This window comes from Epinephelus lanceolatus, chromosome 15, assembly GCF_041903045.1.
Source record: "Epinephelus lanceolatus isolate andai-2023 chromosome 15, ASM4190304v1, whole genome shotgun sequence".
NCBI lineage: Eukaryota > Metazoa > Chordata > Actinopteri > Perciformes > Serranidae > Epinephelus > Epinephelus lanceolatus.
In genome coordinates, this window is record NC_135748.1 from 34,253,380 (window position 1) to 34,280,326 (window position 26,947).

At 40.6% G+C, this 26,947-nt stretch overlaps 2 protein-coding genes across 5 annotated transcripts; one reads left to right on the forward strand and one right to left on the reverse strand.

The window, feature by feature from the left end:
* Nucleotides 1-267: 267 nt before the first annotated feature.
* On the forward strand, nt 268-20,359 carry afdnb (afadin, adherens junction formation factor b). Its single transcript, XM_033642619.2, has 24 exons — nt 268-471; nt 3,662-3,854; nt 4,043-4,149; nt 4,242-4,369; nt 4,471-4,577; nt 4,717-4,794; nt 4,916-5,121; nt 5,291-5,436; nt 6,660-6,754; nt 6,875-7,146; nt 7,450-7,593; nt 12,742-12,940; nt 13,027-13,115; nt 13,206-13,292; nt 13,377-13,442; nt 13,539-13,612; nt 13,765-13,883; nt 13,971-14,129; nt 14,266-14,357; nt 14,502-14,642; nt 16,184-17,059; nt 17,682-17,775; nt 17,907-17,958; nt 19,962-20,359. The coding sequence occupies exons 1-24, from the start codon at nt 376-378 to the stop codon at nt 20,053-20,055; spliced, it is 3,714 nt and encodes a 1,237-aa protein (XP_033498510.1). The 5' UTR covers nt 268-375; the 3' UTR covers nt 20,056-20,359.
* Nucleotides 17,815-26,915, reverse strand: dusp23b (dual specificity phosphatase 23b). Of its 4 annotated transcripts, none has more exons than XM_078175232.1 (4): nt 26,668-26,915; nt 23,834-24,051; nt 21,235-21,514; nt 17,815-20,511 (listed from the first exon to the last, which is right to left on the reverse strand). In XM_078175232.1, the coding sequence occupies exons 3-4, from the start codon at nt 21,502-21,504 to the stop codon at nt 20,326-20,328; spliced, it is 456 nt and encodes a 151-aa protein (XP_078031358.1). In that variant the 5' UTR covers nt 21,505-21,514; nt 23,834-24,051; nt 26,668-26,915; the 3' UTR covers nt 17,815-20,325. The 4 variants fall into 4 exon arrangements, with proteins under 4 accessions (XP_078031358.1, XP_078031357.1, XP_033498513.1 ...); XM_078175231.1 differs by having other exon boundaries at nt 23,748-24,051; nt 26,668-26,914; XM_033642622.2 differs by lacking the exon at nt 23,834-24,051 and having other exon boundaries at nt 17,815-19,208; nt 20,315-20,511; nt 26,668-26,913.
* Nucleotides 26,916-26,947: the final 32 nt, after the last annotated feature.

Consider the following 26,947-nt stretch of genomic DNA (forward strand, 5'->3'; position numbering starts at 1 on the left):
AAATCAATTTGGCAGATTCATTTTAGTGATGAACTGTAAAGATGGGAATGATTTGTGAAGGATTGTGATTAGGAAACTGTTTGCCTCACATAACAAAGATCCACTGACCCGTCAAATGAGGGCAGAGGGGTGTGGGGGCTTGGAGAGGGCATGTGGACGTGGGGATGAAGTAGGCAATTATGTTAAGGACTCACTGCACAGTACAATGAATTTATGACTAATGGGGAATAGATTAAAGAAGGGGTGGGGTCCTTGTGGATACAATACCCAGGACAGATACAAACATTTCTGTCACAGCATATCCCTCTCCATCTTTTCCTGAAGGAACTCTACGGCAGCCAGTCAGACAGAAACTTTGAGGTTAATTGGTGAAAAATGCCGGAGGAGGAAGAACGAGAGAAATTAGCCCAAGTCATCAGACAGTGGAACAACAACAGACTGGACTTGTTCGAAATAAGTCAACCTGATGAGGTGAGTCGCCTGCAGACATCAGACAGGGCTCATAAACCATATCAACTCTCTTTAACTTTGGGTTAACCTTTATTCTCTGTTAGACTGCCAATGCCACAGTTTTAGATCTGTCTTTAGATGCCAAGTTGTATTTATAACACACACACACCCACCCATTCAAGTACATTTAACAACTGTGTTTATGTTTTGTACTGTATGCAGTAGTCTGAAGTCATAGGATGCTACTTGACAATTTCCATTTTTTAAAATGGCTAACAGAGTCATATACTTACACACACTATACTATCAATTACATAACAAAAATATTGCTGTTTCAGGCCCAATCTCACAACCCATCAGCTATCAGTTTAACCATGATTTCACCTCTGGGAGCAATGGCCAATATTTCGGGGGTTCAGGAGAAGCCAGCAAATATCCGGACCGAGATGTCCTCTTCCTCTTGGTCATTTCAACTAATTTGTGTAATATTTGCACATAAACGCAGATAAATAATTAAAAAAAGGTAATAAAAAGCTAAATCATCTTCAGCTGATAGCTGGTGGGTTCCCAGGTGGCATTACAGTCAGTGTCTTCAGCCTCTTTCTCTCTTTACCTTGTCCTATTGCCTACTGATTCTGCATTCATATGCAGATATCTATTTATAGAGATGACTTCAGGACTAAATCATAAAGTGACTATATCACTTTGCTCTGACAAATAAAAAACACTACTGTCCTGGGGCATTGCATTGCCTGCTGCAAAGTTAGTTTAAAACTAAAAGCAGTTGCTTTAGAGAGAAAACATTACATTTCCCCACAGTACATATCTTGGGTGCATTATGTGTTGGTTACTGTTAATTTAATGTCCAAATGCAGTCTCATTTAGTCGTCACGTTTTGCATTAAAAAAATAATGTCAATTGCTGTGTCTCAAATCACATACTTCCGTTGGTACACTTCCATGTAGTATACTATGTGCACTATGTACTTACTGGCGCAGTGCGCGAATTTCGACAGGGTAGTGTTGTCTCAAACCAAATACGGCCATTGTGCACTTAGCAGAAATGACGACCGCAAATTAGCTAGTTAGCAAACTAGCATTAGCATTCGCGTTATCGTTCGCGGTGCCAAATCATTACAGACTGCTAAATTATTCCAATAAACATACTGCTGGCTTATATCCAACAACAGTATAGCGGTGCTTAGTGCAAAAAACACATGACGAAGCAGCAACGTTCACGGTCACACAGTCCTCGGCCGCCATTTCCAGTTTGAAAAGTGGTCCCTCCCCTTCTGCTAGATAGCCAAGATGGGGACCATTGAGGGCGAGAAGTGTCCATATTTCCACACTCAACTTCTTGATCATTTTGAGTGCACCATCCAGGTACTCATAGTGCACTGCATTTTTCCATTCTTCTCAGTGTGAATGCACTCAAAATATTTAGTGTAGGTACAGAAGTACGTGATTTGAGACACAGCGATAGTCTTTATTAATGTAGTATTATCATTAGTTTTTTTAGTAGTCTTTGGAGAGGTCGTCTTCCCATCACGTACACATCGCAGCGCTGCTATCCTCGTTCACTCTTTGGTATTGATTATTGCAATTCTGTCCTCTTTGCTCTCCCTCTCAACTGTCTTGATAAACTCTAACTGGTCAAGAATTCAGCCGCCCGTATCATTACTAGAACCTCCTCCATAGATCATATCACTCCTGTATTCCAGCAGCTTCACTGGCTTCCTGTCAAATATCGCATCAATTTAAAGATTCTGCTTCTCACCTTTCTAATCAAGCCCCTTCCTACCCTTCTGAACTCCTCCATATCTACACACCCTCCCGTATGCTTGAGATCTTCTGCAACCCAAGTCATATCACCATCTGCCTGCTATAAATAAAATGCATTATTATCATTATCAATGGATGTATTGGAGAACTGGATATGGCGCCACCCTTCAGCCTTGCTTCCAGTTTTTCCCAGTGACCACTCCTGGCATTGCAGCAAAAAGCATTTTCACCTGGAGACCAACACTTTAAAAGTGATGTCTGTAAAATTGTTGTCAGGACGCCAAAAAAGCAAAACAAGGTCAATTTAATCTCAACTCTTTCTATCATGAATTTTTTTGATCCATTGAGGTCTTACATTTGTAAAACTTTCCTCAAGCCGAGAAAAGCCATTTAAAAATCTGTGACATCATCGCAAGTAAAGTCTCCAGGCTGAGCAGGAACTCATAGGTTGGGCCAGCAGGAGAAAGCGGACTGTATACCACATAAATAAACCTGGAAGCTATAAACTTTTTTTGGCATATGCACCAGGTGAGCAATTCTCATTGGCCTGAAAAGGCGCCATCTTGGGGTCCAGTATCCAGTTGTAATAATGCACCCACAGGAAATATCGGATATGCTCCTTATTGTCTCCGCTGGCTGGAGGGGCTTTTCAGTGTTTGATCGACAGCAGCTGTCAGGTTGCCAGGGTATGATGTTCCTGATACACCACAACCCCCAATTCTATAGGGCAACACCATCCTCACTCCCCATCTCCACCACAACCCTGACACATAAATACAGAAATAGAGAGCTGTAGCCATTAGCTGATAATGAATTGATAATGAAGGTAACGGTTAGTTGCAACCCTACAGAAATAAACTATCAGACGTGTGGACAGCTTCAAGATGTACTAATTATGCAGTGAGAGAAGTAATAGATATACTACTGCAATAGATAGCTCTGAATACTAGTTAGCTATAAGTTAACACTGTTGGTCAGCAATTTAAATCTTCCCTAAAACGCTGATGTGATTTACAGCATATCTTGTTGTGATGCCTTTTCTTTTAAGCCCCATGAATCTGATTTTCTCTCATGGTATTGACTGCATGGCTGTTTTTAAATTCAGATTCAAAGCTCAATGAATGGTTGATTGTTTGGTTTAATACAAAAAGGACAAGACAAACAAGCTATCAGATGCGTAAATTTAAACTGATTATAATTCATATTCCCTCATATCATTTAAGAGTCTGACAGGGCTAGTAGGTCGGGCACAAGGCAGGTCTTTCAGGGACATCTTGAAATCTTTTTAAATGCCTAAATCCAAAGCAGAATTTTATAAAACGAGAATATTGGCCTTTTCATTCTCAAAGTCTATTCAACAATATGGTTTCAGCACACTTTGTGAAAGTGCAACATTGGCCACACTTGAACAGCTTTCTGTTTCCTGGCAGAACTTGGAGTTTCATGGTGTGATGCGCTTCTACTTTGAGGATCATGTTGGAGGAAATGTGGCCACAAAGTGCTTGCGTGTTGGCAGCAACTCTTCGACTCACGAGGTTATCGACACTCTTTCAGAGAAGTTCAGGCCTGATATGAAGATGCTGACTACAAGTTATTCCCTGTATGAGATTCACGCCAATAAAGGTAATCACTTTAAGTTATTTTACCCATTACTTAATAGTTTTTTGTCTTCTGCTAAACCAGACAAGGATTCTGAGGATGAATTGATATGAAAAAAATTGTCAGTCGTAGCTCTTATTTGGTGTTGTAGTTGTTCAGTTGATTTGACAATATGCTCTGATCATTTCTTCCTGTTTTCCATGTGAAATAAGAACGTAAACTGGATCTGGATGAGAGGCCTTTGGTTGTACAATTAAACTGGAACACTGACAACAGAGAGGGACGTTTTGTGCTCAAGAAAGACGGGGAGAGTTTGGAGGTACCGCTCAAGCCATTAATTCAGTCTGCAGTTTCAGCCCTCTCCACATAATCTCACATCTACGTTCTTTTTTTATGTGTTGAACGATAAAGGAAAACTGTCACGAGAAGGAAAAAGGAGGCGTGATCCAAAGCTTCAAGAGGACACTGTCAAGAAAAGAAAAGAAGAAAGAGAAGAACAAAACTAAAGCGACTGACAAGGTTTCAGAGGATGAGAATGGGTAAAATATTTCATTGTTCACTATTTTTTCTTTCCAGACATGCCGGCTTCAGGCCCGCCTCACGGTCAGAATAACATCTACCCTTTTTAACAAATATCCAGGTCAACTGAAAAGCTACTGAACAACAACAACAGCATTTGTGTGTCTAACCATGAGAGGAAAAAGAACTGCACGGAGAACAAAAATCAACAAAAGCAGGCTGCCCCGGGTAAGTAACAGAAAAATAGAAACGATAATGAACAGTGCACTGCTTTCCATTCATTCAGTGCAGGCCTATTCAACTTCCAATCAGTACGGACTTCATTATATAATATAAAAAGGATGACTGATGACTTCTCAAAATGCAGGAGGAAAGACAGGAAGTCTTTTTCCAGACTTTTCAGATCAACCAGGATTACCAATTGGAATTAAATGCTGCGATAACTGTGAGTATGAAACACAAATGTTTTCTTTCACAGTGTTATTTTGATACCTGTCAGCTGTAAGCTCACTGCCTCCCCTCTCATAATGTCCTCCTGCCCCCTGCTGGTGCCTTTTACATTTCAGCTGAGGAAGCCTTCCTGTCTGCAGTCATAAATTACACCAACAGCTCCACAGTTCATTTCAAGCTCTCACCTGCATACATCCTCTATGCTGTGGGACGCTTTGCTCTGCAACGCCATTACAGGCGAGGCTCTCCACCCTCGGGGCAGACACTCAGCGTAACTTCGATCACAAACAAAATGGTGGCCATGACAGAGAAGGTCATCCAGGCAAGTGCAAGAAACCTCTTTTGTCACATTTCCACACATAAAAAAAATAATGTATAGCAAACATCCTACTGAAATGGACTTAAATATTATTATTAAATATTATCATTGCTAACACTTAAACGTCACACCTGCCAGGTGTTTTATCACTGCTGTAACGTTTGCCTTGCAGAGACAGCAGGCCATCGCCGGGGCTCTTGCCTTTTGGATGGCAAACTCCTCTGAGCTACTGAACTTCCTCAAGCATGACAAAGACCTCAGCTCGCTCACACAACAAAGTCAGCTGGATCTGTCCCACCTGGTGCACAAAGCTTACAGGTGCAGATGAGTTTCTGATCCTAACTGAAATTGCAGCACAAACTCAACAGATTGGCCAAGAAGACCTGTCTTCCACCACACATTAAATAGGTCACTTGTATTTCAACAGTGGAAGGATGTTATTCTCATAACACTGGGCTGTCTATGCAGTAGGAACATGCATATACTTTTGAAATTAGTGCTACATGACCAGAGAAAACAGAGAAACAGAGCTATGGTTTTCATTTTGCTCAAGAGGTAGAAAACCCACAAATACCAGAATGCACTGCGCCGCACCGGACCAATAAACACTCCCGATAGTGTGTGATGTAATGTGAGCTTGGAAATTTCTCAACATGAAACAATATGGCAGCTGCTTGCAATCAGCATCTGAAATTACAGTTAAACAGTAAGATTAAAATGTGTTTATAAAAACATTTTAGGCGACTAATATGCAACGCAGTGACAGAATATTGGTTCATATTTGATCAGCACTGCTTAATTTTACTGTTGTATCTCAGTCTTTTCAGCCTTCCTTTATACAACACAGGAACCAGTGTGGCACCCACTTCCTTTTCACAGATTCTCATAGTACAGCAAAACAGTGCACTTAAATATGTCCTCAAAGACATTTTACGTGAGAGATAGCCAACACAGTAACAGAATTGTGGCACCCTGCTCTCTACCTATTCAAGCCTTTGTCCCCTTAGAGGCACTGCAAATCTCTAGCCAACAAAACAAACTGCTTTAAAAAACAGATTATTTCAAACTCCAATAGCAGCCCCAAACTCCCAAATGTCAACCATATAGTAGAGTATACACAAGCACGGTTATTTCAACATGCAATTTTTCCTCCTACTTTGTCTGTGAATATTGCCTATAAAATTAAACAATAAATCATCTGACAATCTGTATTAGTGAAATATATTATATAATAAATATGGGATTGTAATTCACTTGTTTCAGATAGAGCACTCTTGGCATCGAGAGAATGCCAAGAGTGTGCAAAGCAGTAATCAGAGCAAAGGGTGGCTATTTTGAAGAAACTAGAATATAAAACATGTTTTCAGTTATTTCACCTTTTTTTGTTAAGTACATAACTCCACATGTGTTCATTCATAGTTTTGATGCCTTCAGTGAGAATCTACAATGTAAATAGTCATGAAAATAAAGAAAACGCATTGAACGAGAAGGTGTGTCCAAACTTTTGGCCTGTACTGTATGTGTGTTTTATTCCCTTGAAGTTATCTGCTACAGTGTCTACAGAGTGAATTAAGGAAGCACTTGCCAACTTTTCTGATTGACCCTGAGCAACATGGTGCGCTGCCAGCTGGTATAGGTAAATGTTTACCTATAAATACTACAGCAATGATTATCTCACTCATAATTTAAGAGTCTTGGACAAGCTGTGAAATTGTCCCTGTTCAAATACTATAAACTTGTGTCTTGCCTGCTGCAGAGATGGTGCTCAACACCTTGATGAACACCATGTCTCTATTACGCCGCTGTCGGGTCAACCCTGCCCTCACCATCCAGCTCTTCTCCCAACTCTTCCATTACATCAGTGTCTGGCTCTTCAACCAGCTGATGAGCCCAGAGGCCGACACTCCAGGCCTGTGCTCACACTACTGGGGAGCTGCTCTCCGCCAGAGGCTCACAGCCATCGAAGCTTGGGCGGAGAGGCAGGGCCTGGAGCTGGCTGCTGACTGCCACCTCGGACACATCATCCAGGTCAGTTCTTCCCTGCACTACATGTCTAAATATTAGTAGAAATAAAGTTTAGACTGGGCTTTGCTTTTCTGAAATATCGAACCAGTATCTTCTGCCATCAATATGCTCAAAGTTTCTACCTTAGAAAGTCAGCAACACAGCGACTGGCTTAAATGTTCTTTTCTAATATATGAGCTTCTTTGTCAGATACATCTCTGATCTCATTTATGGTTTGGAGTTTTTATCTCAGCTTTTATTTCCATGTCAGAACACGTATTTCAGTCAGTACAAGCTGTTAAAATAGCATTGCCTGGCTGTTTCTAGGCAACCACGCTCCTGACCATGAACAAGTACTCAATGCAAGACGTGAAGGCTATCCACAATACCTGTTTCAAGTTGAACTCACTGCAGCTGCAGACGTTGCTATCCGGCTACCTCTATGCAACCAATGAACCTCACATCCCCTCAGTGAGTACTTATCATCTGTCCTTCCACTCCCCTCGTGCCTCTGTTGTTCTCTCTGTTTGAAACTACGACTCTGATGCTGCTTTTTGAGACAAATTCTTGCAAGATCTTTTTGATGTCAAGATTAACAGCCTGTAGAAATCAAAGTACTACTACTAATCACAGCGCAGACATATGTTTAAGGTTTACAGTGTAGCAGCAGCAGCCTTAACCACAGAACAGAAGCTCAGGAGTATAGATTTTGTAATGTGAATATATCACTATGATGAATATAATAATGAATAATGTATGAAGAATATTATAGCAAGTTGTCACATAAATGCTTTTGGCTGAAATATCTCTCTTAATATTTTGCTGAACATGAGGTGGTGTAACAAAAGCCACGGCGAGTTTCGCATTAAAGGGATAGCTCAGATTTTTTGAAGTGGGGTTGAATGGCAAGGCAAGGCAATTTTATTTATATAGCACCATTCATACACAAGGCAATTCAATGTGCTTTACAAGAGAAATACATTAAAAACAATTGATCATTAAAAACAAGAGCTAAAAGCAAGAAAATAAATAGTTAAAAACAGTGCAGAAAATGCATTTAAAAAGCAAACATAAAGCAAAAGCAACAGCAGACAAATATAAAAACAATAGCTACAGATTATCCTAACAATAAGTTACATATCTAGTTCACTGGTAAGCTGCAGTAAATAGTAATGTTTTAAGCCCTGATTTAAATGAGTTGACAGTTTCAGCTGACCTCAGATATCCTGGAAGTTTGTTCCACAGGCAGGGAGCATAGAAACTAAACGCTGCTTCACCTTGTTTGGTTTTGATCCTGGGAACACTGAGTAAACCTGTTCCAGATGATCTGAGGGGTCTGGATGCTTCATAACATACAAGTATATCAGAGATGTATTTAGGCCCAAGACTATTTAGTGCTTTATAGACAAGTAACAAGATTTTAAAGTCTATCCTTTGACACACAGGAAGCCAGTGCAGTGACTTAAGCACTGGTATAATGTGCTCCACTCTCTTGGTGTTGGTGAGGACTCTGGCAGCAGCGTTCTGGACGAACTGCAGTTGTCTGATTGATTTTTTACTCAGGCCTGTGAAGACACCGTTACAATAGTCCAACCTGCTGAAAATGAAAGCATGAACAAGTTTTTCTGTATCTTGTTTAGACAGAAATTCTTTTATTCTTGCTATGTTTTTAAGGTGGTAGTAGGCTGATTTAGTAATTGTCTTAATGTGACTATTGAAATTTAGGTCTGAGTCCAGAACTACACCAAGATTTCTGGCTTGATCTGTAGGTGTAGTAAGATTAAAATATTGACTGACTATTGATCTTTGTTCTTTGGGGCCAAAAACAACTATCTCAGTTTTGTCTGTGTTTAGTTGTAGAAAATTCTGGCACATCCATGTATTGATTTCGTCAATGCACTTATTTAGCAGATGTAGGGGACTGTAGTCATCTGGTGACACTGTTATGTAAAGTTGTGTGTCATCTGCATAAGTATGGTAGGAGATGTTATGATATTCCATAATCTGAGCAAGAGGGAGCATATAGATGTTGAACAGAAGAGGCCCAAGAATGGACCCTTGAGGAACTCCACATGTAATTTTTCTTTGCACAGATTCATAATTGCCAAGTGACACAAAGAAATCCCTGTCTTGTAAATAAGATTTAAACCAATTTAGCACGGTGCCAGAAAGTCCCACAAACTTTTCTAGTCTGTCAAGCAGTATCTTATGGTCGACTGTGTCGAATGCAGCACTGAGGTCCAGTAATACCAGAACCGAAACCTTTGATGCATCACTGCTCAGATGAATGTCATTTAAAACTTTTACAAGTGCAGTCTCAGTGCTGTGATGTGCTCGAAATCCAGACTGAAAGGCATCACAGGAATTGTTTTGCTCCAAGAAGGTGTTAAGTTGCTGAAAAACAACCTTTTCAATGATCTTTCCTAAAAATGGTAGGTTTGATATGGGCTTGTAGTTATTTATTACTGAGGCATCCAGATTAGGCTTTTTTAAGAGAGGTTTAATGACTGCGGTCTTCAGGGCCGTTGGAAAAAGGCCTGACTGAAGAGAACAGTTGACTATCTGTAGTATATCTGATGCTATGCAGTTAAAAACATCTTTAAAAAAGCTTGTAGGCAAGTGTGTGTGGGCGAGTGTCAAGGATGATGGGGTACTTACCCATAATCAGTGTATTACACAAGGTGGTTGCCAGTCAGCTCACCTCCAGTTTGGAGAAGCAGGGCTGAGTCTGACATGGAAGCAAAGCAATGAACTGCTGTGGAGGGGTTAGAAACAAAATGTATTTCAGCCACTTAAGAAAAATCAATATCAGTTTAAGTGTACACTATATTTAGAATATCTTGATTTTCAACAGGAAAATGGAACTGCAGGAGCTGCTGGTCTACCAACGCCTTGAACAGTTACTTTATTTGTGATATTATGTGACTTTGGTGTTTAAAAGAGTTAGTTTGGATTCACCAAAGCTCCTGTGTTCAGCCAGCTAAAATTACTGTTTTTGTCAAAGGAGTCTGGTGGCTTTGACGAGAGCATAGATGAGGAACTGAAGCCATTAATGGCTTCCCCCTCAGAAAGGGCAGTCTGACGGAAAGGTAAAGCAGTGAAAATACTCTGGATATAGCAAACATTTAGTTTTGTAAACAACACCAGAATTCCTAAAGTCACTAGAAGAAATAAAGAGCTCAATAGAAACCAGAGGATCTGCAACCTTTGTGATGATAATCATGTGGGAGATGAGTATCGTATTTTGTCTGAATGTCAGAATGTAAGCTTAATGACTTACAGAGAAAGGTATTTGCCAAAATATTATTTAATCCGCCCATCTTTGTTTAAATTAATTTTGTTATTACAATCAGATAAGCTAAAAGTTATTTGTAAACTAGATGCCTTTATGAAGAATGTCTATAGTGACTTTTAACAAAACAAAATGGGTGAACTCCAAATGCGTGTTCTGGTTAAGAATAAACCAATGTCCAGTGTGCGTTATCTCTTTGGATTTGGTAATCCATTTTTTCTGAATACACTATACACATGTTCACCATAACATGGAAGGGCGACAGCATTGTCCACAGTTAATCATTACTCCATTCAGCAAATTCAGATTTCCACAATGCTACTTTGTGTTTTCACGACAAGCTTACATACCACAGTCAAAAACTGCTTCCTTCCTATTCCACACACCTGATTTCCACTACCTGGAGCTTACCCATATCCACTTCACACATAAATGCTCAATGCTGTGTTCACTTTCATAACTGCATATGTATATTTATATCTACCTTGTGTTTAGATAAGGATAAAATACAAGACCAAAAGCTATTATGGCTCCAAAAATATACTTCCTTTGTTTAAGTAACTTTTGTTGTACTTAAGCCACGCCCTGTGCCATTGTTCTGTTATTGTATGTAATTTTTGTCCATACCATAGTCTTGAGCCAACACTGCCCTTTAGTGGAGCCTTAGTTTACCATCCGAAACAACTGGAACAACCCAATCAGCCCATAATATTATAGGCAAACATCATATTTTATAACTATGAATACCAACAGTATGAAAGCGGCATTGTGCACTTACCAAGCACCAGTGCACCAGTTTGTTTCTTCTTATGTACATTAAAGTCCCTTATATTTACCTATATTCATTCTTGTTATAGTTTAACACACATTTATACATTTCTATTTTTTTTTTTTTTTTTTTTTTTGAGTAGTATAAAACAAGCCAGGAAATAACCTCAACTTTTTACTTTCCACCCCCATTTTTGTCTGTGTTAGAAAATACAGTTGCACCTTGGGAAATGGGTAAAAGAAAACTTTAACAATGACATTCAAAATAAATACAGTAAAAACGAGACCCCTTTTTATGCAAGTAGTTAAAGAGTGAGGATTTCAGAAATATATTTAAAGCACTGTTAAAACCTACTGGGTTTTTCAAGAATTGTCAGCTAGCTTGCCAATTGGCATGCTAACTCTGAGAATTGTAAAGTTAAGCTAAAGATAAGGCACCTTTGGCTATCAACAAACTAACAACCAAACAAATATTAGCCACGAACTTAAGATAAATGTAATCACAAATGGCACTAAATACTGCCCCTTAGCATAAAAGCGTAAATTTGCTAGCAAGTTTCAACGGAAATGACATTATCAACCAGTAGAGAGCGGGATAGCGTTAGCTAGCAGCCGCTAACAGCCTCATTAGCGTTAGCTAGCTAAGCCAAACAAACAAATTGAACACAGACAAAACATCAACTCGCCTTCAAAAATAAAAGCATACTTACTTAAGTAGAGCGGGAGTGGCGGTCACACGCTGTCGACATCAGTAAAGGAGTCCAGACCCCAAAAAATGAAGTAAACATTAGCGGCAGTTAGCGTAGCATTACTTTGCTAACCAACGGCTAAAGTAGTACGCAACCGCCATTGACAACCGCGGTGGGCGGGGCTTAGTTAATGTATAAATTAAAACACATTAGTATTACTGCAATTAGTACTACTACAACCGCTGGCTATTAACTCTAAAAAGCTAAGTTAAGCCCCTAAAAATATTAATATAAATTAAACTTTTGAGAGAACTTCTGCTGCGTCGTTACCATGACGACGACTGTGACTACTGCTGTTACTGTGAAATCTATTACTGCTGCTACAGGTGCTACTGGTATTATATGGGGCCATACACTGCTTGATTGTATTGGTTTGGACAAGTGCATTTTAGCATAAAAAATATTTTAAATATCTTTTAAAAGCATTTGTGTTTTATTTTTGGTTGGTGGCCTGTTGGGTGGTTACTTTCCACCAGTGACTACTAATACACCAGTGAGTTTTTTCCTATTTATGATACTACTTACTGCCACAACTGCCTCTACAACTAGTATCACGATCACTGCAGCTAAATGACCAGGATAGTATCAGTACATTACTTTAAAGTTGTACTTTTCCACCTGTCCTGGGAGGTCAGCGGTCAGGGTTATCTGCACGAAGGTCCAGAGTATTTTGCTCAGGGTCACAGCAGGCAGATTGGATGTCCATTCCTTGATGCCTTGTCACAGAATGACAAATGCCAATCTATACACCAGAACGACCTTTTCCTGAGATATTTCCGCTGTCTGATCCACTTGTCATCCTCGCTGCAGGATTTGATCGATGCTGTAGCGACGGCTGCAGAGGCCTCGGCAGATAACCTGATTCGGAGCGAAGGACGGGACATCCAGATGGAGGAGAGCCTTGACCTCCACCTGCCCTTCCTGTTGCCGGAGGGAGGATACTCCTGTGACACTGTGAAAGGAATCCCTCCAGGGTTTAGGGAGTTTTTGGAGCCGATTTGCCGGAAAGGTTTGGGATTGGGAATCATCAGAAAATGAGAAAATAATGTAGAACATCAAGATGAACACACCTAAAATGGTTTTATTGTCTTCCAGGTCTCTGCTCTTTGACATCCCAGCCGAACTCCAAAGGTGACTGGACTGTGCACTTCAGTGAACCAACTTATGCAGAGAGCACATACTTGGTAACAAAAATGATACTGTCTTAAATATAATTTAATTTTAACATAAACCAGGCATTTATATGTGCAATTTGTTTATGTTTTCTTTAATAGGCAGCACACGGAGAGCCAGACATTGTGACGATCACACTGAACAAACCTCTGAACAGTGGGATGGGGGTCAGCATTGTGGCTGCCAAGGTGACTGCCTTGACAGTATTCAAACACCAAAACTATCTGCTTACTGTCCCAACTAATAAATGCCCTCTCTCTCGTTTACCACAGGGAGCGGGGCAAGGCAACCTCGGGATTTATATCAAATCTATTGTCAAAGGAGGACCGGCTGAAATGGTGAGATCTAGCACATTTTAGATTTGCAATGTACAGAAAAGTTTCAATGGAATTATACAAGATTGAAATAATGGATAACATCTCTACTTTGTGCAGAACGGCAGGTTAACAGCTGGGGATCAGCTGCTGAGTGTGGACGGTCAAAGTCTGGTCGGCCTCAGCCAAGAAAGGTAGCTGCATAACAGCTTGTTGTACACCTGGCTGCAAAAAGTTTCTGTGTGTAGCCATGTGAGCAGCGTGACTCTAGGGATGGCATTGAATTTCATTGTATTTATTTACAATGACAATACAGGAATTAAACTGAATCTTTATACTGATTCAGGGCAGCAGCCATCATGATGCAAACCGGCCCCGTTGTGACCTTGCAGGTTGCAAAGTTTGGAGCAAGTTACCACGGCCTTGGAGCTCTGCTGAGTGAGCCGACCCCCGACAGGACTACAGGTACATACACATTAAGAGTTAAACCACTGTCCATGTTTCACTTTCTGCTCTTCACGACCTGATCAAGACCTTTTCCTGCTTCCCAAGGCGATAACAGCCACCCTAAGCCAAATGGCAAAGCACTGATGCTGTACAGTGTTGTGGATCCTGGCCTGTCAGATCAGCTCCATGGAGGCAGCAGAAGGAAAAAAGAGCAGATGATGCAGAGAAACAGACAACTGTATCGCTCCAACCCCAACGTGACAGGTGGGTGAACTTCTATTTTAGTCACACATCACTGCTGGGTTCATGTAGTAAATATCTTAATGTGAAATATGATTAATGCTTGAGGCTGAGTCATAAGAACAACTCCAGTGTATTTACTCCATCCTTGTTTCAGCAGATTTCTCCCCCGAGGATAAAGATGAACCTGGTGACCCTGTTGTGAGAGGAAACAACATGGCTGCTGTCTCCAGTGTCAACCTTTGTGCTGATGTGAGATAAGATTTCTTCATCTAATTCCTCATAACATTTGTAAACGTTCATTCACTATGGAGAGGAAGGTCAGTTTAATACACATACAAGAATCTGTTGTCTTCAACTGAACTTGTGTCTCAACATTTTTCTGTCTGTATTCAGACATGTCACAGGGAATACTTGACACTGCCGAACCCTAAATCCCAGGACAAGAATTTATCTGATTCCAGTCGAACACAGCACACACTAAAAGTGTCTTTGAGGCCTTTGGATGGACAGAGCTCCAGTAAGAGGACCTTCATGGTAAGTCTTTATTAAACGCTACCGAGATTGACCCTCTGGTACCGAAATGTTTTATCATATATTTAGTACTGACGAAGCAAAGGAAAAGTTGACATATTGTGCACAGTGGTGGAAGGTAACTAAGAGCATTTACTCAAGTGATGTACTTAAAGGAGCAGCATGCAACATTCAGAGCATCAATATAGCAGCAAACAATTAACCGAAGTTATAATGGGCTTTTAATTTTATACAGATACAGGAAGTGTTGAGTTTGAAATGACGGAACGATGCATTAACTTTATCAAGGCAAACGGGAGCGGATCAAAAGTAAAAATAGAAAAATACAGGGGGAATAATAAATAACGGCCCGTTTATAATGTAGTCTGTTCCAAATGAAGCTGGTAGCCTCTGCAGTTGTGGTGCCCCGCCACTATTTTTAAATTTAATTACTTTATGTCCGTCTCCATAATGAAGAAACAACATTCTTTGCTAGCTTGATGCTAATGGCAGTACAGTGGCTCTGCTGTTTCACCATCATTTTTCCTTTTTGACTACAGAGCAGATCACTCTGTGTTTCTATTGGTCAAAGTCACGGTTGTGACAAGAGCAGCTGTGAACGACAAAAAGAAAATCAAACATGCTAGACTTCCTGTCAGGCATCGTGAGGCGTCCAAGATGTGGTGTCGGTTGTCGTCTACTATGACACACTACACGAGACGAAACGATGGATTATCGCGTACGACACTCATTGTCGTTCACGATCCGAGCCGACACTGTACGTCACTACGTCGGGCTACATTCGGGCTGATATCGTGAATTTTGGGGTTTTAACTGAGATTTTTTTAATGTGCAAATTAAAAATAATGCACACCTACAGATATGCTCTTAATGTCGCATGCAGCTCCTTTAAGTACAATTTAGGAGTAGACCTACTTGTATTTTACTTGAGTATTTTCATTTTTATGCTACTTAATACTTGAAATCCACTACATTTCAGAGAGAAATATTGTACTTTTTACTCCACTTCATTTATCTGAAAGATATATTTACTTTTCACATGAAGATTTTACATTAAAAGAACCCGATAAGATTATAAAATACAATGCATTGCTTACATTAATAGGCATTTCCTTACATCTTTGGCTTGTGACTCCTTACAAAATAATAGTAACCCCTCTCAACTTTTCAAATAAACATGATTTAACAAAAAGCAAAGATTAGACAAAGTCCAATATGTGTATGAGTACATAAATGTTTTCTTTTTTGTTTCCTGCTCCATTAATCATCCAACAACCCCTCAGACTGATCTTGTGACCCTTTGGAGGGGTGGGACCCCTAGGTTGGGAACCACAGGATCAAACTACCTGTCTGTACTTTTACTTTTAAAACTTTAAAGCACAGTTGGCTGATAAAAAAGATTTTTAGTACACAGCTTTTTCACTGCTGTTCTGGTATTTTACCTAAATAATAGATGTGAGTACTTCTTCCACCACTGATTGTTAATAAAATAATAAATACAAACAGTAAATGCTTCACTAATATCTCTGTATGACCCCTTGTAGCGCCAGGCTCTGTCACAGGAGAACCTATGTGTGGACAGTGGAGGCCCCCTGCTGGACAAAAGTCAGAACATGTGGGAGCAGAAGATGCAGCGTGCAAAGCAAACAATGAGCCACTATTCATCTTTTCCTCTCCGCTCAAGTGTTTCCACTCATGACATCCTCTCAGATAATTGTTCTCCTACAAAACAGCAGCAGGGCAGTCGTACAAGTGGAGCCGGTGTCTGGAGAACTCCTTTCTCACAACATCCAACACCGACGCCATCCAACCAGCCAGTACGCATAGACATCCCTGTGACCAGAGCGGTGAACGCACACACAAATCCTCCTCTCACCACCTTCCAGAGTTCATCTCTGCTGGCTGTGAGGATGAGCCAGACCCTTAAACTAAATGGAAGTAAAAACAGTCATGTTTATGCCTGTCCCATCACTGCAGTGAAGAAGCTGCCTCACACCTCACATTTGTCATCACAGCAGAGATCCACCACACCCAGGGATCAAGCTGCAAAGCCCCAAGTAAGCATCACTCCAACAAAACACGTCTCCTTCCAAGAACCTCCCACTCAGCAGAAGCAGGGATCAGCTCCTACAAAGCCCAGAGACCCTCGGGAGCTGTGTGACCCCTGGAGGAGGGAGGCCCAGGAGAAGCTGGAGGAGCAGCAGAGGCTCCATGTGGTGCAGCTCCTGGAGCAGGAGGTGCAGGAGCTCCAGGGTAAAGCCAGGCGCACAGCGGAAGAGAACGACCGGCTCCGAAGGCTCAGCCTGGAGTGGCAGTTTCAGAAGAGGCTGCAGGAGATTCAGCAGAGAGGAGAGGATGAGGAGGAAGATGAAGATTTGGACATGATGGTGACGATACAGCAGCTGGAAAGAAGAACACAGGTGAAGCCTGGCACAATTAAAGGGAAGATCCGCTTTAAAATACCTGAAGAATCTAAAAAAAATCTGATGTTACCAAAAGCATTCTGGGAAATGCAGTAAAATCACTAAAGTAGATTAAATGGAGAGTCTGACAGCACTATGGAAATGATCCCTACAGAGACACACCTTTTTCTTACAGAGTAGGATCATTTTTGTTTAACTAGAAACAACCATAAAATTACTCGTTAAACCCACCAGACTCCATTTAAATAAACAACAGTGAGTACAAAAAACAAGGTCCATGATCACATATTAATCATATATAACAGATTAAAACTACACATGAGTAACATATCTACCAACTCTGTATATAGACACTATTAATTTTATGACTATAGAACATATATCACACATTAAAACATGTTTATAACGTCTCAATCTGAGTTATACTAAAACTTTATATTAACTGAAAATGTATTCATAAGCTGCATAATTAAGTCAAAAATGTTATCTTAAAAATTGTCCCAATAACTTATGTCAACAAACAATTACATCTGTGACTAAAAAAAAGAATTAAAGCTGATATATAATTTAAAAAAAACCCTCAATAATCTATAACAAATGATTTCTCTTCCACATTAAGACCAGGAGAAACTCTGCTGGGAACACCGAGTTGAAAGAGTTGGAAAAGCAGGCGGGAACTCATCCCTCCCAACAGGAAGACAAAACTAGGACAGGTATGTTCGCTAATAAAAAATTACAAATACAAAATCATATAATTTGTTATTAGTTTATTCACAAGAGTCTGTGCTCATCAAACATATTATTCATTTTATTGTACATTGCAACATTCCCATATTTTTGGCAGATCAAAGAAGAAGCGGACGGAGTCAGGACTTTAACAACATGGCAGCAAAAGAGTGAGTTTAAAATTTAGTCAGATCTAACAAGCAGCTATTAATGTAGCATTTCTACTCATGATGACTTAAAGGTCCAGTTTGTAGGATTCAGAGGCTTCTATTAGCAGAAATGGTGTATAATATTTATAACTATATCTTCATTCACTTCTAATCACCAGAAACTGAGGATCATTTGTTTTGTTTTTTGTTATCTTAGAGTGACTCATTTATATCTACATATGAAGCTGGTCCTCTTACTGGAGTCCGCCATGTTGTTTCTACAGTAGCCCAGAACAGACAAACCAGACACTGGTTCTGGATAGGATTAACCACCGTAGTTCTCAGTGTTAGATGCCACTGAATCCTACACACTGGACCTTGAAAACATTTAAATCCTGTCGAATCTAACAAGCTTATGTAGCATTTCTACTAATGATGACTTAAAGGAGTATTTCACCCGCAAAATGACCATTCCGCGATGCCAGGGATCAGTACGCTGAGGGCCTGGCCTCTGCCTGCCGCCCAGCACCCAATGCACCAGACCCTGAATCCTGACCCTGCGGGTGTTGAGCCCACAGGGCGACGGCTCTTTGTTATCTGTTTGGGCTGAGCCCACCCGGGCCCCATGGCCCAAGTCCCAGCCACCAGATGCTCGCTGGTGAGCTCCATGTTGGGAGAGAGTCACTGCCTCAAGAAAAGGAGTTCAAGTATCTCAGGGTTGTGTTCACGAGTGAGAGTAGAGTGGAGAATGAGATGGATCAGTGGTTTGGTGCGGCCTCTGCAGTGATGCAGGCCCTATGCCCGACCATTGTGGTGAAGAGGGAGCTGAGCCAGAGGGCAAAGCTTTTGATTTACTGGTCCATCTACGTCCCAACCCTCACCTATGGTCATGAGCTCTGGGTAGTGACCGAAAGAATGAGATCACAGATATAAAGCGGCCAAAATGAGTTTCCTCCGTGGGGTGTCTGGGCTCAGCCCTAGAGATAGGGTGAGGAGCTCGGACATCTGGAGGGAGCTCTGAGTAGAGCTGCTGCTCCTTCACATTGAAAGGGGTCAGTTGAAGTGGTTTTGGGCATCTGATCAGGATCCTCCTGGGCGCCTCCTGTTAGAGGTGTTCCAGGCACATCCCACTGGTAGGAGGCCCCGGGGCAGACCCAGAACACGCTGGAGGGACTACATATCCCATCAGGCCTGGGAACGCTGGAAAGCGTTGCTGGGGAGAGGGACATTTGGGGTGCTTTGCTCAGCCTGCTGCCCCTGCGACCCAGCCCCTAAGCAGATAAAAATGGATGGATGGAAAATTACCATTTCTGTAACAATATTTCACTGTTTCCTTGAATATGTGAAGAAAACTTTTTTTTCTCGCATTCCTCTACAATGAACAAAGAATCCAAAATAGGCAAACACTGAAGTAAATGGAGACCACATTTAATAACTGCAGAAGTATATCGAAACTCTCACACAACTTGTGCAATATAATCCAAGCCTCATTTATCCAGTCGTATGCTCAGGACTTCCCAAACACATGCAACTGGCCTTAAACAGGATTTAAACACGTCAGTACAAAATGTCTCATGAATGGCAGAGTAGCATGCTCAGGCACACTCAGGGCATGCTGCTAGTAGGCAGAAGTGCTTTAAATCATGTTTCAGTGAAAATGAATGCGTTTGGGAAGTATCGGGCATACTTTTTTTTCTTCAACAATTCATGGTAGCAAAAGGTGAGTAACTGATATGCAAATGGTCATTGTGTGGGTGAAGTATTCCTTTAATGACACATATATATCCGTACACAGTTGTGTACGGTCCCCACAAGCCTCTGAATTAAGTTTGCTTTTAAAACAGTGAGACATAACAGCAATTTATCCTTCCAAAAACTTTCAAAGTGTATGAAAGAGATCCCTGAGTAAAATACACTCTATAAATATAGTTTTAAAACAGCACAAGCTACTGTTTATGACCCCACACATGAATTCCCATTAGTACTATTCAAGTATTCCTGCTAATATCAGTGTTTATTTACAGAAGCCAGGAGGAGAAAATCAAGAGAGCGTCGGCTCCTGAGAAGCTCACATTCAAGGAGCGTCAGCGTCTCTTCTCTCTGGCGTCCAGTGCTTAAATAAAGGTTAAAGCCTTGTAAACAGAAACTTCGAAGGAGCAACATGTTCACATAAACAGAAGTAATGATGTGATAGCAAAAGGACAGTATACAGTACCATGTTAATGACAGTGTGAGGATGTATTCACTGTAGTTGTAGTGTGTAGTATTGTAAATTCTAGATAATAAAGAGTTCATTTGGCAATATGATCGAGGTTTTAAGCTTATCAACTGTAAAACTTGTGCTACCTCTGCCTCCTCTCAGAAGCAGAACAGTTACCTGTGTGAAAGCTACTTTGTGCGCTGATAAAACTGTACCACAGCTTTCTCTTGTTCGTGAGTTTCGATCGAGCCCTGTCGCAGCCTGCGGATCTCATTGATGGCGTCAATGCCCGATAGCTTCCTCGTCTTCACCAGGTAGCAGGCCAGCATGGTACCTGTTCTGCCATGTCCATGCATGCAGTGTACTCCCACACCCTGAAGAGGAAGAATGCAGGGTTTACTTTGGTTAATCATCAGTAACGCAGCACACAATGTCTTTATTAGTCGTTGCTAGGAGACAGGAATTTAGATTTTGTTTTTGCAAGTTGAGCTGATGCAGGAAGTCAGTTTATTAACAAATCCTTGACTGGCTGCTTTTCTTCGTCTTGTGTGATGTTAAACTGAATATTTTTGGGGTTTTAAACTTTCAATCAGACAAAGCAAGCAATTTGAAGACATCATCTTAGATCACGCCCACAGGCCACATCTGGCCTAAAGGACAACCTCCAACTGGCCCAGCATATAAAATCTGATACACCACTATGACTGAAATATATAAACTACATATAGAGTCCTGAAGTAGCTAATGAGTGAGCCATCCTGCTGCCTTCTTATCTGTGTGGAGTTACACATGCTCAGTACCAAACGGGCTGGGTGTACAGATTGGTATAGTGACATGGCCAATCACATCTTTCACAAATTAAGTGTTTTGTGACACAGTTTCAGCAGCTTACTCCTCTTTTGCTTTTTGATTGATGCACTCTGGAGGAGCTGTAAGGTTGTGAAAGACAGTTTCTCTTCCACTGGTCCAGGAGATTCATCAACCTGATGCCAAATGTTTTAGGTTTCATTGCTTGTGAGCCTGCGTACAATACTAGACTCAACCCTGGAGAGTCCTGAAAGAACTTTATAACCATCCATCAAGCACAGAGCTCTTACCTCCCCCTTGGCGTTGGCCTGCTCCACGATGGAGAGAAATCTTTCGATCTGACTCAGTGAAGGAGACGTGAAGTCCGCTATCTTGATGTGGTGCAGCTTCAACTCTGGGCACGTGTCATGGTGAGGTGGTTTTCTCTCACACAGGCAAACCAGGTGTTTGATGCCGTTGTCCAGCAGGTAGCGGTATTCACATGGCATCCTGGGTAGGGCCAGTCCGGCCACTTTGTTTGGATCGACCCAGGAGAAGTTGTGTGGAGGCGTGGAGGCCATGATTGTCCAGCTAAGAGGATGGGACAAAGACAGAGGCAAATCAAGCCAGTTTATTTGCATTGCAACAAGCAATGCTGAAAACCTGCCATGGAAATGTGGATGGAAGATCAGAATCAGGATCAGAACAGATAATTGTGAATTATAAATGCAGGAGGCCAAAGGCAGGACTGACTTCCTGTGGCGCTCTGTGGTGCATCTTGGGGGAATGAGTCTATCACTGAATTCAGTGGAGTGGGTGGGAGACATTGTCCAAGATGACATGTATATTAGACAGCATCCTCCTCTCTGCCACTGCCACCATCGAGTCCAGCTCCACTCCCACTACGTTACTGGCCTTGTGAATCAGTTTATTGAGTCTATTGGCGTCTGCTACCCTCAACCTGCTGCCAAAACACACAACAGCAAACAGGATAGCACTACATCACAAAACATCCTCAGATGTAGAAGTCCCTCAGCCTGAGTTCCCTCTCCGTGGTTTAAAAACACACACGGATATGCCAGGGTTAAAGGCATTAGGAAAGAGGATGCTCAGGCTATCTGTCAGCACCATATAGTTAATATACAGCCAGGTGAGACTGCAACCAATCCAACTTGACATTGGCATTTTGTAAGATAAGAAGAAGAACAAGAAAAACCTTGTTTTTTATTATAGGTAGCTGCATTTGTCTGCAAAAGAAAGAGCTACCACTGCTCTCTCTGATTGTATGAGTGTGTGTTGAGGTGAGAGCAGAGATGGCGGTACTGAAATTAAATAATTTTATTTCTACCTCAGGCCTACTCCTGAGCAGCAGTTAAAGTGAAACTTCACCGCAGTGGTAGAAAGTAACTAAGTACATTTACTCAAGCACTGTACTTAAATACAGTATTCACATATTTGTACTTTACAAATATTTCCATGTTAGTTTTTACTTTTAACTTCATTACATTTATTTTAAAAATGCAGTTAATTTGCAGATTCAGATTATTACTACAAAACGTAAATATAAATAACAATGTATTAGGGACTGTTCTTCATTTATGAGGGGGCCAGGGGTGGTGCAAAAAGGGGGAGGCATGTCAAGTAATATTTTAAGCATTGGGGAGAAAGGTGAAAGGTGCATACTATTTTAAATGGTTGCATTTTGTAGGGCTGCCCCCCAATGGCCGACCAAACGTTAGTCGACCAGAAAGGTCGAAAGGTTTAAAAATATATTTTTTTAAAAAAAAGTGAAACTCTATTGTCAAAATAAATCAAAACCTATATGACTGGACCATGTGGGAATTTAATTTGAAAGGACAGACACAGGAAGTGTCCACACTCAGCAGTCAGACAGGAGTCAAGTTAATTGCATTGCATTGATAATTATGATCCAATAATATGTATGATTCTGAAATGGGCCATTTTGCATTATGAGTCATTTTATTTGGTACTTTAAGTATATTTTGATGATAATACTTTTGTACTTTTACTTAGGTTAGAGTTTGAATGCAGTACTTCTACTTGTAACAGACTCTGTTGTAACAGACTCTGTTACAAGTAAAAGTACTGCATTCAAACAGTGTAGAAAACTCTGAGAGTTTTCTACACTGTAGAATTGCTACTTTTACTTACAGGTAAAGGATCTAAATACTTCTTCCACCACTGCTTAACTGCCCACAACTTCATTAAAAAAAATAAGCTGTATGTTCTGTAACAACAGTGCTGTTGTCCAACGTTTACTTGTCTAAAGGTTTGCAACATTGATCTGATCGGTGCTGATCAATCCGACAACAACAACAAACTGATTGACTGATCAAACTCAACAAACTGCTGTTGAGGAAAATAAAAACTTTGCCTTCACTGTACCACGAAAAAACACACACACACACACACACACACACAGGGCAAACAAAATTTGTCTCTTTCTAAAATAGTGTCAGCAGTGTAGAGGTGAGTAAATAAGTGAGTGTCGTTAACAATAACCATAAGTTAAAGTCAAATAACTCACATAAAAACCTTTGGATAAGAGCACAGTATTTACCCTCAAAAAGTCACGGAATACATTGCTACAAAAACTGATTTAGTGAAGTTTTAAAATAATACTTTTAAACTCTTTAAATATAAATGTCAACTAATTTCCGGGTTTTAGGATTCATTACTAAAAAAACTGCGTCACTGTTTGCTTTTTTCTTACCTCAAGGTGCCCCCCCTTTAGTATAGAGCAATATAATCTAGTATACAATAAAGCCCAACAGTTGTAGCGAGCATTTTTAGTAAATATTACCTTTCCAACGAGTTGAATAATTCCTGATAAAGTGGTTAAAGAGATCGTGAGAAAACAGTCCAAAAAGTAAACATCTGCTGACTCACAGGAGTGAAGCTTTTGTTCAGCCACCATCTGCGTGCTGGATAGACCAGTGCAGTGTCTCATGGACGGATTAGTTTTAATAACATGAGGGCTTGATTTGGAAATACTCTGTAGATCTCATCAGACTCCACCTCTTCCTTTTCTTCCTCTTTCTTTCTTGTCTCTTTTTTCTTTATGTGTTTATTAGACAGATATCAGACCAGATAATTTAATAGACTCCCTAAAAGTAAAAGAACAAAACAAGAAGAGGTAAAGATAAAACAATTATTGAAACAGGGTGCAAGCAGCAACTTGTGGTGCAAATGCAACATTAATAAAAGTGACATGTTAAACTAAAATAACATTGCATGAAGCAAGCAACACATCAGCATTAAGCAGTATTAAGCAGTGTTAGTATTTCCAGCGGTGGAAATGCTTTCTTTTGTCTAGAGTTTTAAGTGTCTGTTTGCATGAAGACTTTAATCTTTGACTAATAGATTGATAAGATGGCTGTCTGCTATGGCAACAAGTAAACACTGTCACCAAGGGCTGGACTATCAGCTCTACTCAGGCATTGATCTATTGCTTTGACATTGGTGGGAAGCTAATTTGTAGTTGTTTTATACCTGATCAGCTGAAATATATAATTAAGAAAAATAACTATTCATACTCGCTGCTACATCAGAATTCTCAGTCAGTCACGTGGTTATGTGAGGATCATGTTATTCGATTTTTCAAGCACATTCAACAGTATCCGACCCCCCATACTCAGAGACAAACTTGAGGAGATGGGGTTGGATCCCTCCCTTACTGCCTGGATTTCAGACTATCTGACAAGATGACCACGGTTCGTCAGGCTGGAGAACTGTGTCTCTGGGAAAGTTGTGAGCAGCACTGGAGCTCCACAGGGGATTGTTCTATCTCCATTCCTGTACGCACTGTACACAACGGACTTTAAATACCAGTCTGAGTCCTGCCATGTTCAGAAATACCGTGATGACACACAGCACTCTGATGAACAGAGTTCATCTTGCTGATATTTAAGTATAATTTGTTGCATTTAAACCATGTATCCACCTTCATCAGTTACTCATTTAGACTATTTTGCAAATCATTTAGATTTTTATTAGACAAAAATAAATTTGTATCATCATCAGCGACTAATACTTTGTGAAAAATGCTAATGGGAATTTTCAAAATCTTGAATATACAGTATGAAGAGGAGTGGCCCTAAAATTGATCCCTGGGGGACACCATATTTGCTGATTTTACTTTGACCATTCACATACACATACTTCTTCCTTCCATACATATAACTTGTGAACTAAATAAACACCGTGCCTCTGACACCATTATGTTGATGTTTGCTTAGTATTTCAAAGTCATTAGTAAGGGCTCTTTTTGTATTAAAAGCGAGCCCTGAGCAGCAGTTACTACAAAAATATGTTAAAGCATGAACACCTGAAACAGCTGGGAAATTCTAAACCAGTTATACTCAAATCCATTTAAAATGTACTGTCACTTCCCATATATCTGTATTTGTGGTGTCTTGCCTATAACTAATGTTTAGACTGATGGAATAAATGTCTTAGGACCATTTAGTAGTCAGCATTGGGGTAGTTAAGTTTGGGGGTTAGGAGTTTTGTCATTTATATATGTCGCTGTATATTACATGCACTTTCTTTTTCCTAAAGCTAGCCAATGCCTTAGTAAACATAATTTAAAATACTGTAGTGAGGAAAGTGAGTCCTGTTTGCAACTTTTAGTGATGCTGGCAACGAAGAAACTAAGTAGGGGAGCCATTTCTATGCTAGGAAGGGAGGCTGGATGCCTCCTTTAGGTAGCAAGGGACCTGGGTTTAGAAGGTGCCCTTTGCCAGTGTTTTCTGGAGCTTCAACTACCCTGTTGCAACACATTACCTCACGCCGCCACGCCACTACAAACAAGCTGTGCACCATCACTGCCTCAATGTCCTGGCTGCATCAAGTGCTTGTTACTGTGGGCACTTACTGACTCCATGGGAGGCCCCATTTTCGTGTCGTTGCCAGGGTGGGAAATATAAGTTCAAAAACTTTAATTCTTAATGTTAGATGTCGTTTTGTAAGAGTTATTGTCCTAGTCCTTTTATGATTTGTTTTAAGGTAGCTTTTAATGATTTGACACCCTGCCAGGGGCCCAATAAGAGGCAAGACTAGTGACTCGGGTTCCCCTCTGCCTCCCCCTAGTGGTTGAAATCGTTTTGACCGGCCTACAGTTTGGAGCCTCATTGATTGCTGGGTGTTTTGATATTGTGTACCAGTAGTGTACAGTGTTTCTCTGAATTTTTATGAATTTGTATTTTCAAAAAAATACTATTTTTGTATTCTAAACCAACTAAAATGTATAGCAATACAATTTGCTTTAAGTCTGGGTCTCTATTCTCAAGCTTTAGAGAGCTTATCAGGGTGTCCTACTTCACATCTTCATTTTTTCTCATGAAATCAGATTGAACTCAGTGGTTTCAGTGTAGTGTGGTTTAACATTAACTTACGTTAGTCTGTGACCAGCTCTTCAAACAGTGGTGTACAAATAGATGAGAAAATAAAACAAAAGCGTAGCATCTAGTTTAACGTTAGCTAACTTAACCTATGAACAAATTAAGAAACCAACTAGCTAAACAAACAGAAGCTGCCATGTATTGACCACTAGCACAGAGTCGTTGCAGTGTACCGTTACGTTGCTGAAAATGCGACATAAAGCTTCGCCATTAGCTTAACGTTAACTGTTTGTCCGTCTATTAAGTTATGCCTATCTATTTATTACACAGCCATGTATCAGTACACCGTCTCTCCCACAAAGTACTCCCAAAATTACTCACAGTTTCCCCGTGTCAGAGGACTGGATATTCGCTGCTGGTCGAGCCGGTGCTTCCTAACGGATCGTTACCATAATGGCTCCCTCTACCTCACAGAGGGAGCCGTTTACTACAGCATGCTAACTGCTGAGATAACGGCACCGTTATGTAACCGAAGCTAGCTGTCGCAATGCTAGTCAGAGAGCAGCGTAGCCTTTAGCTGACCTTTAGCCAAAGTTAGCGTCTCATCAGGGTGGACAGCTGTCGGTATAAATCAGGTCTGAACAATATAATGAACCAAAAT

Excerpts from the sequence above, each read along its gene's own strand:
- dusp23b (XM_078175232.1), bottom strand. The coding sequence starts at position 21,504 with ATGGCCTCCACGCCTCCACACAACTTCTCCTGGGTCGATCCAAACAAA. Across the intron at positions 20,512-21,234 it reads AGGCCAACGCCAAGGGGGAG|GGTGTGGGAGTACACTGCAT; the intron begins GTAAGAGCTCTG and ends CTTCCTCTTCAG.
- afdnb (XM_033642619.2), top strand. The coding sequence starts at position 376 with ATGCCGGAGGAGGAAGAACGAGAGAAATTAGCCCAAGTCATCAGACAG. Across the intron at positions 3,855-4,042 it reads TGAGATTCACGCCAATAAAG|AACGTAAACTGGATCTGGAT; the intron begins GTAATCACTTTA and ends ATGTGAAATAAG. Across the intron at positions 14,643-16,183 it reads CCAGTAAGAGGACCTTCATG|CGCCAGGCTCTGTCACAGGA; the intron begins GTAAGTCTTTAT and ends GACCCCTTGTAG.